Source organism: Brassica rapa, chromosome A06 (assembly GCF_000309985.2).
Source record: "Brassica rapa cultivar Chiifu-401-42 chromosome A06, CAAS_Brap_v3.01, whole genome shotgun sequence".
NCBI lineage: Eukaryota > Viridiplantae > Streptophyta > Magnoliopsida > Brassicales > Brassicaceae > Brassica > Brassica rapa.
In genome coordinates, this window is record NC_024800.2 from 18,752,121 (window position 1) to 18,762,485 (window position 10,365).

At 39.6% G+C, this 10,365-nt stretch overlaps 1 protein-coding gene across 3 annotated transcripts; it reads right to left on the reverse strand.

Annotated features, from left to right (window-relative positions):
* Positions 1 to 281: 281 nt before the first annotated feature.
* Positions 282 to 5,609, reverse strand: LOC117125928. 3 transcript variants are annotated; one of them, XR_004448392.1, is made up of 3 exons: positions 3,087 to 5,609; positions 1,521 to 2,996; positions 282 to 1,437 (listed from the first exon to the last, which is right to left on the reverse strand). XR_004448392.1 is itself a non-coding variant. In XM_033272905.1 (3 exons), the coding sequence occupies exons 2-3, from the start codon at positions 3,939 to 3,941 to the stop codon at positions 2,208 to 2,210; spliced, it is 1,644 nt and encodes a 547-aa protein (XP_033128796.1). In that variant the 5' UTR covers positions 3,942 to 3,943; positions 4,261 to 5,609; the 3' UTR covers positions 282 to 2,207. The 3 variants fall into 3 exon arrangements, 2 of the variants coding, with proteins under 2 accessions (XP_033128796.1, XP_033128795.1); XM_033272905.1 differs by having other exon boundaries at positions 282 to 2,996; positions 3,087 to 3,943; positions 4,261 to 5,609; XM_033272904.1 differs by having other exon boundaries at positions 282 to 2,996.
* Positions 5,610 to 10,365: the final 4,756 nt, after the last annotated feature.

Sequence of the window (10,365 nt, forward strand, 5' to 3'; positions counted from 1 at the left end):
CCTAATCCCCTTTTCTCTCAAATTTATTTTTCTTAGGTTTCGACAACTGAAAAGAAAATCACGTCTTTGGGGGTGTGTGGATCCGGGTTCAGGGTCGGGTTTTAATAACTTTCGGGTGGGCCTACTGGGTATAAACCATAAACGGTTAATACTCTATAACCCTTATATTGACTGGTAAAATACTACACCCTAATACACAAAAATCGACATTTGACAATTGTAAGAAGACAAATTTTGAAAATACGAATTTCTATAACTCCAACTTAAAATCGTCTTTTGAATATACTTAATTTTTATTTTTTAAAACAAAAAATTATTTTTCTTTCTTTATGTGATTTAGGGTATTGTATTTGAAACCTATCTATACTAAAGTTTTTGATATAACTTCAAGCTAATTTAGGGTGTAGGGTATGAATCATAGTTAATGTAGGATTTAGGGTATGAATCATAGCTAATAAACGGTTTAGTGTATGAATCATAGCTAATAAACGGTTTAGGGTATGAATCAAAGTTACTTTAGGTTCTAGAGTATGAATCGGAGCTGATTTAGGGTTTACGGTATTTTAGGGTTTAGAGTATATAATGACACCCTATGTGATTTATTTCCTTAAAGTAATTCATGAAACAGTAAAATAGTAGAAAAACCAATAATTCCATAACAATAAGAGTAATGTAAGAATCAATTAACCATGTCTTAAACCCAAAGAAGAAACAAACTTGAAATCTAAGAGGATCAAGCTAAAAATCATGAAGTCAACCGAGGTCAACAGGTTTCACCGGAGCACGTTTTGGAGGCTTAAATGTAGACATCCGAGATTGCAAGACCGCATCATTTGCTGCTTCCCAAAGATCAAAAGCTATCTTGTGTCGGGCTTCTTTGATGTTCTCGTCGTTCACCAATGAGAAATCTAATCCAAGTAGATGGCACTCTATGAACTTCAATGAATAAGCACCACAATCATTACCACTCATGTTTAGGCCGCGCATGGGGACATATGAAACAGTATACTGTTTCACATTGAAATCTTTCTTCCTCTCTGGCGACTGGACTGCCTTGACGATTCGTGGAATGAGGACGGCAAAAGCTTCGATGACCCTGTTGTTCTTCTTACCCCCACAATCGAAGACATCAATTGTCCGGTTCACAAGATTGACGCAAATAGAGATCCAGTGGATTTGGTTAACACATATAGGGATGTAGAGACGATCGACATCAACGCTCCATACTGAACCTGTGCTTCCATGATATGGAAGCTCGCCTCTTCCATACTCGAGAAAATTGTCGTCGATTTTGTACCCTCTCCTGTTTCCATCAAACTTCCCATAGGCCGTGATAATCTGATTACTGAACATACAGTTCAAAAATGCGACTCGGTCTGGACTCCACCGACGCAATGTGGTTTTCTCCCGAAACAAATACATCATGGCGTCCATGTCCTGAAAAAGACAATACAATTTTGTTTAGGAATGAGAACCAACAACAAAAAGCAATCTGCAAAATATTTCAGAGCTAAACTCACAAAGTTCTTCAACCAAATATTAGGCCCAATAATCCGCGAGGCTAACTCTGCATCAAATGTAGATGGCCCAATCTGAAGTACTCTGTAAAAAGAAAGCATTGCTGTGATGTTAGTGAAGAGGTAGATTTGAGGAAAAATAAATAAAACAATTCAAATAACTTACGTGGGATTCAATGTCCATTCAGTTAGTTTGGCCCATTTCTCTTCTGGAAGGAAAACTAGCTCGTAGTCTTTCGCTTTGCAACGAACTTCTAGATCATCACTATCAACCAAGAATGGTGTTTTGAAGATCTGTGGCCGAAACGAAGTCATTGGCGTAGTGAAATCAGAAGGTCCTTCGGACTGCTTGTCTTGAGATGGATCAAAACCGTCAACATTTGACTCTTGTGTAAGGTTACCCATTGTCTTCTGTAAGTACTCTTGGGTCCCTATATTCACATCTAAGGTGCTAAATAAGCTGCCAAACACATCAGACAAATCTGCATCCTGGTTATAAAACACAAAACATGACATTAATATTTTTAAAAGAAAGATTCCATCCAAAACATCATCCTTACATAATTATTACACACAGCAAAGACAACATCATCCTTAAAATAATATTACAAACCGCAAACCGAGTACATGAAAAAGAAAAGCAACCAAAGACATGAAAATATAACAGCAACCGAAGACATGAAAAATGATCTACTTCTTGTTTACCTTTGTCTGAGACCTTGTCTTCGCAGCATTCGCAGGCCCACCATTGTGAGCAGTCGCAGAAGCTCGACTGCGATAAGGAGCAGAAGCCGCACTGCGAGAAGGAGCAAGACCACGAGTAGAAACTGATGCAGGAGCTTCGGTAGAAGCCCGAGTAGGAGCAGGAGGACGACCAGAAACCGAAGCCGGAGCAGTGGCAGCAGCAGCAGCAGCAGAAGGAGTCCAAAACGGATCAGTACCACGAGTCTGAGTATTAGCAGGCGCACCACCCTGAGTCTGAGATGAAAGGATCTTCTCCTCTAATTTGGTAAAGCGGTCTTCAATAATCTCGCGTACCTCGAGGCCTAAGGCAGTAAAAGAAGAGTTAAACATACTCTGGATATAGGACTTCATTTCCTCTTCAAGATCTCTATATTTCTCGGTTGATCTTTGGCAAAGTAACCTCTTCTTCCTCGACTCCGCACCAGTATCCCGAAACCTGTTCTTCCTCTTCTTAGTAGGAGACACACGGGTGCTTTCTATTTCTTCTTCAATTTCAGTTTCACTTGTCTCTACAGCCGCTTCCTCATCTGAACCATCTTCCTCAGAACTGTACTGAAATGGTTTCACTGTTTCCTTATAAGCCCAAACATGCTTACTCCAGTCATACTTGTTTCGCTGCATGTCAATGATTAGATCAACTCTTTCATCCTTCATCTCACAGGCTCGAACAAACTCGGCATCAGTAATCACGTCTTTGAAATTTCCAGATGTAGAAATGGATGGAAACACATCTCCCTACAAAAAAAAAAATTAAAACAGGTTAAAGACACACCAATTTAAGAACTATGCACATCAATAACATCAATTAAAGGAAACAGAACTTACGGTGGAAGCAAAATTAGACTCTATGGTAATAATATCCTCATAGGAAATCTTAGCAGATCCTTTCCAATTCCTGCACCTCATGGTAGTCACGCCTTCTCTCAGTTTCTGACCCAAAAGAGACCCAATGTCCGGAACAGCTTCCATCAACCAAATCTGAAGTGCATACGAGAATCCATCTACGACATAACTGTTTTGCGTCTTCACTTTATCCCTAGCGTTGATAATGGAACTCACCAGCATATCAAAAGAGTGAAGACCCCACGGATATTTCCTCATCTTCTCGAAGTTCATCACGAGCTTGATGTACTTGTATGGGATCCACACCTTCTCATCCTTCGCCATAAGAATACCAGCAATCACACACAAATAGACCAACCGCAGCCTATCAACACGAGACCATGTATTACACAACTTCACATGAACCTTCCTGATTTGCTGAACCGAAATATTTTTCTGTCTCCTTAGCAACTTACTCCAAAACCCTCCATCATATGCCCAGTCATCAATCTCCAAGTCGGGCTCGTCTTTGTATTTCAAACCTGTGATGGCATAGAATTCTTGCATTGAAAATCTGAGAGGCCTCCTAGCATAATGGAACCACAACTCATAACGCTTTGCGGACAGAAGCTGCTTGCAAACGAAGGTGTGGATCGCTCTTGCCGAAAACTGAAGCTTGTGTACATGAATGGCCACAATCTGAGCAAATAGCGGATCCTCCGACACTTCTTTGTACTCGTCTGGACAGTACTTCGCCACCTTCGCAAGTATGGAAGTTCGACAACTGTTGTTGACCTTCTCAACTTGTGTTTCAGTTCCCTCTTTGAATAAGCATTTAGGCAACTGATCAATTGTCATACCTATAAACAATGCAAGAAACACAATCACTACAGTCAATATTTATAAACGCATGCATCATAATATAATTCACAAGATAAAACAAGAGAATTAACCAAAGCTCAAAAAAGTAGGAAATTTTGATAAGAAACACAATCACTAGAGATCGGTTGCTACAAAAACAAATTAACCAAAGCTCAAAAAAGTAGGAAATTTTGATAAGATTGAAGCCTAAATAATAATTCACAGAAAAAAGAATCGAAACTTATGACATTCAAAATCGATCTTAAACAAGCTCAAGTAAGAGATACAAAGACATGCAAAAAATTCATAAACAAACCTGAGGAGAATCGATTGGTTTGCTTGAAACTATGGCTGAGAGAGTGAGAGCGGAGCGGTGAGGCACGAGTTCAGTTATCGGCGAGGTACGAGCTTCAGCGGTCTTCGGCGACTTAATTGAGAACGAGTCGCGAAGTGAGACGAGGTCTCTGAGACTTCGATTAAGAAGAAGAAGAACACCGGCGGAGTATTACCGGCCAAAACGACACCGGCGACGGCGAGATCCCCTTCAAATCGTCCTTTCTCTCTGTCGCCAAAGGAGGAGAGAGCAATTAGGGTTCGTCGAGCTTGGGGGAAATTTTGGTCGATTTTCCCCTTTTGTATTTTTTTTTTAATAATTAAATTAATTAAAAATAATAATAATATTTTTTTAACATAATTAAATTAACAAAAACGTTTAAAAGATTAGATTAGGGGTTTAATTGGGTTTACAGAAAACATTATGACATTAGGACAACTTATAATTCATATTATGGCAAAGGGACAATCTACTTGTCTTTTTATTCCATATTTCCAATTTTCCCAAAAAATAATAATAATGAAAAAGCGATATCATTAGTGGAAAGCCTCCAATTTGCCTTTTTTAAAAACACAAATTTGAAAATCACAAATGAAAAGAAATGTGAGGATTCTTATCCAAACGTATGTGTATGAAACTCAAGATTATAGAACTCACACTTTACTAGCTCAAGAAAATTCTTCAAAACTTAAACTCTCACGAATCATCTTTAATCTCACAAGTTCATGGCATAACTCACCCATCTTTTTATATAGAGACATAAAACTCCTAAACTAACTTGTAGTAAAACCCATTATTCTAAACATAATTCGAATAGGATAAGTATAAGTATGACTTGATCTCCAAGTTATTCTTTATGTTTATCTTAAGTTTATCTCTAACAAGGAGAAAGTGAAATCCAGTATAAGAAACGCATTGAGACTTCCTCCATGGCTCCCATAATGCCGAATATGCCAGATTGATGCTGTTTAAATTAATTAAGAGACCACTCAATGGATTAGAGCAATGTTTAAGAGATAACGATGTCGCAGATAAATGCTAATGTTAATTATTTAACCAAAGACTAAACATGTATACTTTTTGTTTTCATGGGTCCCTTCCTACACAAGATTGCTTATATATTTATGCACTGAGACTACAATCAAATCCACCTTCTCGACTATACGGGAGCCATAACAATGGCGGACAACAAAACAAACACAAGATTGTTTGACTTCTTTCTCCTCTCCGTGTCTTTGGTTGGTATCTGTTTAGCTTCAGCATCAGAATCAGCACAAGGACGGAAACTGAGTTTCGCCGTGAACGGCCAGTTCAAGATACTGCAAGTGGCGGATATGTATTGATGTATATACCCGGTTTAGTGGTTTAGTTAGAGTGTGGTTATCTTAACCAATTGTAAATCCTAACTATATATACTTGTAAATGCTCATTTTAATAAATAAGAGATATTTTTATATTGTATCTCCTTCTTCTCTCCCAAGCAACCTTGTTCGTAATATGGTATCAGAGCTAATATTGAGCTTGATTTTTACTTGATCTATCTTGCTCGAGCTCGTGATTCATCGATCTACAAGTTGCGATGGTTTCTGTGAAGAAGTTAACTCGTCGATCGACTCGTTTGACGACCTGTACAGCTCCGATAGCTTCTCCGGCGATCTCTGGTCCGGATCCTCAGGCTTCGCAGGCGATTACCGGTGTCGATCTTACGAACTCGATTCACTCTCCGTTCTTTATGCATACTTCCGATCATCCAGGTCTGATTCTCATTTCCCTGAAGCTTGATGGATCGAACTTTGATGATTGGGAAGCAGCCATGAAGATAGCTTTAGATGCGAAGAATAAGATTGGATTTGTAGATGGATCGCTTCCTCGTCCTCTTGAATCTGATTTAAACTTTCGTGTATGGTCTCGTTGTAACAGCCTTGTTAAGTCGTGGATTCTTAACTCGGTTACAACTCAGATCTATCGGAGTATTCTTCGTTTGAATGATGCGACGGATGTTTGGAATGATTTGCATAGCCGATTCCATATGACTAACCTTCCTCGGACTTACAACCTCACACAGGAGATACAGGATTTGCGTCAAGGTTCACTTTCACTCTCTGATTACTTTACTAAGTTGAAGACATTGTGGAGTAATTTGGAGAACTGTGAAGAACCTGATGATCCTTGTGTGTGTGGGAAAGCTCTTCGACTTCATCAAAAGGCAGAACGAGCTAAGATTGTGAAGTTCCTGGCTGGTCTCAATGAGTCATATGCAGTCATCCGTCGTCAGATTATCATGAAGAAGACTTTACCGTCTTTAACAGAGGTGTATAACATTCTTGATCAGGATGACAGCCAGAAGAGCTTCACCTCTGCTATATCACCTGCTGCATTTCAAGTTTCTGAGTCTTCTAATCTACCTCAGAATACTTCGACCATATGCTATGTCCAGTCTGGTGCTCACAAAGGGAAACCGATTTGTTCTTTCTGCAACAAAGTTGGTCACATTGCTGAGAGATGCTACAAGAAGCATGGTTTTCCACCGGGTTATAACATGAAAGGAAAGACACCTGAGAAGTTTCAGAAACCTTCTACATCTGTGACTCCTCAAGTGAATGTCTCTACTCAGTTAGACGCAAAACCTGCTCCGCTTGACAACTTGATTGGGAATCTTTCTAAAGATCAGATTCAACAATTCATTGCCCTGTTTAGTTCTCAACTTCAGAGTAATGCAGTTGCTGGTTCAGGTGATGCTTCTACATCTCAGACACCTACTGATCTCCCGGGTATCAATTTCTCTCAGTCTACCTTTTGTTTTGTTGGCATACTTACTGTATCTCGGCATACTCTTAATACCAATACATGGGTTCTTGATTCGGGTGCTACACATCATGTTTATCATGATAAAGCATCTTTCATTTCTTTGGATATGAATGTGACTAGCTCTGTGAATTTGCCTAATGGTTCTTTAATAAAGATCAGTGGAGTGGGCAATGTTCAATTAAACAAGCATATTCTTCTCAAGAATGTGTTGTTTATACCGGAGTTTCGGTTAAACCTCATCAGTATAAGCTCCTTGACTACTGATCTTGGTTCAGAGTTATGTTTGATCCGTCTACTTGTGAAATACAGGATCGTACCAAGGGCTCGACGATTGGTCAGGGTAGAAGAGTGGGTAATCTGTATGTGCTGGATGTCAATGAAGCTTCTGTGATGGTGAATGCAGTCGTTGATATTGGTACTTGGCACAACAGACTCGGACATGCCTCGTTCTCAAGACTTGATTTGATTTCTGAAGCTTTGGGAATAACAAGATCCAAGAATAAAGGGAATTCTTTCTGTCATATATGCCATTTGGCCAAGCAGAAGAAACTTTCTTTTCCTTCACCAAACAACATATGTAATTCAAACTTTGAGCTTTTACATATTGATGTTTGGGGACCATTTTCAGTTGAGACAGTGGATGGTTTTCGATATTTCTTGACTATTGTGGATGATCACTCCCGTGCCACTTGGGTTTATTTACTACGTACAAAGGATGAAGTTATCAGCGTGTTCCCTGCTTTTGTGAATCAAGTAGAGAATCAGTACAATGTGAAAGTTAAATCCGTGCGATCAGACAACGCTCCAGAATTGAAATTCTCGAAGTTCTTTCAAGAAAAAGGGATTTTTGCTTACCATTCTTGCCCGGAAACACCAGAGCAGAACTCTGTGGTCGAGCGCAAACACCAGCACATCCTCAACGTAGCCAGAGCCTTCATGTTTCAGTCTCAGCTTCCGCTTGCCTACTGGGGTGATTGTGTACTGTGTGCGATCTTTGTCATCAATCGTACACCGTCTCCTCTGCTTGGTAATAAGACTCCACATGAAGTTTTAACTGGTAAGATTCCTTCTTATGATCAAATGAGGACTTTTGGCTGTTTGTGTTATGGCTCTACTTCTCCGAAACAGAGGCATAAGTTCCAGCCAAGATCAAGAGCTTGTGTTCTTCTGGGATATCCGTCTGGTTACAAGGGTTACAAGCTACTTGATTTGGCGACTAACAAGATTTCTATCTCGAGAAATGTCATCTTTCATGAGGAGGTTTTTCCATTGGCTTCGTCTCCTATGAATGAAGCCGCGCTAAAACTCTTCACACCACCTTTGTCTTCAGGTAACATACCTTTATCATCATCATCCTCTTCAGAAATTTCTCCATCTCCTGTTCTTCCACCACAAATTTCTTCCAGACCACGTAAACAACCTGCTCATTTACAGGATTATCATTGTTATACGTTGGATTCTGATTTACAATATCCTATTTCGTCTTCTCTTTCATATTCTAAAATCTCTCCATCTCACTTATCATATATCAATACCATCACAAAAATCCCAATTCCTCAATCATTTTCTGAGGCAAAGGATTCTAAAGAATGGTGTGAAGCAGTTGATAAGGAGTTTAATGCTATGGAAGATACAAATACTTGGTCTGTTGCTAATCTACCTGCTGGAAAGAAAGCGGTTGGTTGCAAGGTTCTTTATTCTCTGAAGTTTAATGCGGATGGTACTCTTGAGAGGAGGAAGGTTCGTGTTGTTGCTAAAGGATACACACAGAAGGAGGGTTTAGACTACACTGAGACATTCTCACCAGTAGCTAAGCTCACTACTGTTCGGTTTCTATTGAAGGTCGCTGCTTCTCGGAAATGGTTTCTTCATCAACTTGATATTTCGAACGCATTTTTGAATGGTGAGTTGAATGAAGAAATTTATATGAAGATCCCTGATGGTTATGCAGAGCGGAAAGGTCTTACTTTGCCTAAAAATGCTGTGTTTCGCTTGAATAAGTCGATTTATGGGCTAAAGCAGGCATCACGGCAATGGTTTCTGAAATTTTCTGCTGCTTTGTTGAGGTTGGGTTTTACCACAGGCACTGGAGATCATACTTTGTTTCTGAAGTCTTGTGCTGATGGTCATTTTCTGGCAGTGTTGGTCTATGTTGATGATATCATTGTTGCTAGTACTAATGAATCTATCTCCAAGTCTCTGATTCAAGACTTATCTCAGCAGTTTAAACTCCGGGATCTTGGTGTTTTGAAGTATTTCTTAGGCTTGGAGATCGCCCGTTCAAGTGAAGGCATTTCTATTTGTCAACGGAAATATGCTTTGGAGATCCTCACCTCTTCGGGTATGTTGGGTTGTAAACCTACATCTACACCTATGATTCCTAATCTTCATCTGTCCCTTAAAGATGGTGAACTGATCTCTGATCCGGCAATGTATCGAAGTCTTGTTGGTCGTTTGATGTATTTGACGATCACACGACCAGATATTACTTATGCGGTGAACCGGTTATGTCAATTCTCTTCAGCACCACGTTCCCCTCATCTTCATGCTGTGTATCGAGTCTTGCAGTACATTAAAGGAACGGTGGGTCAGGGGCTCTTCTACTCTGCTTCTGATGACTTGACTTTGAAAGGTTTTGCTGATGCAGACTGGAATTCATGTCGTGATAGCAGACGTTCAACAACTGGTATGGCTATGTTTCTTGGTGATTCGTTGATCTCCTGGCGTTCAACAAAGCAAGACACGGTCTCTTGTTCTTCTGCTGAAGCAGAGTACAGAGCATTGTCTAATTCTTCTAAAGAGATGGTTTGGCTTATCAAGTTATTGAATGATCTAAGGGTTCCTCAGATTCACACTCCTATATTATTCTCTGACAGTACAGCAGCTATCTACATCGCTACTAATCCGGTTTTCCATGAGCGGACTAAACATATTGAGAATGATTGTCATTTTGTTCGGGAAAGGCTTGATCGTGGAACTCTCAAGACTCTTCATGTAAGGACTGAAGATCAGGTTGCTGACCTCTTCACGAAGCCTTTGTTTCCTTACCAGTTTGAGCATCTTAAGTCCAAGATGAGTCTTCATAATATCTTTGGAAGCTCATCTTGAGGGGGCCTATTGATGTATATACCCCGGTTTAGTGGTTTAGTTAGAGTGTGGTTATCTTAACCAATTGTAAATCCTAACTATATATACTTGTAAATGCTCATTTTAATAAATAAGAGATATTTTTATATTGTATCTCCTTCTTCTCTCCCAAGCAACCTTGTTCGTAATAAT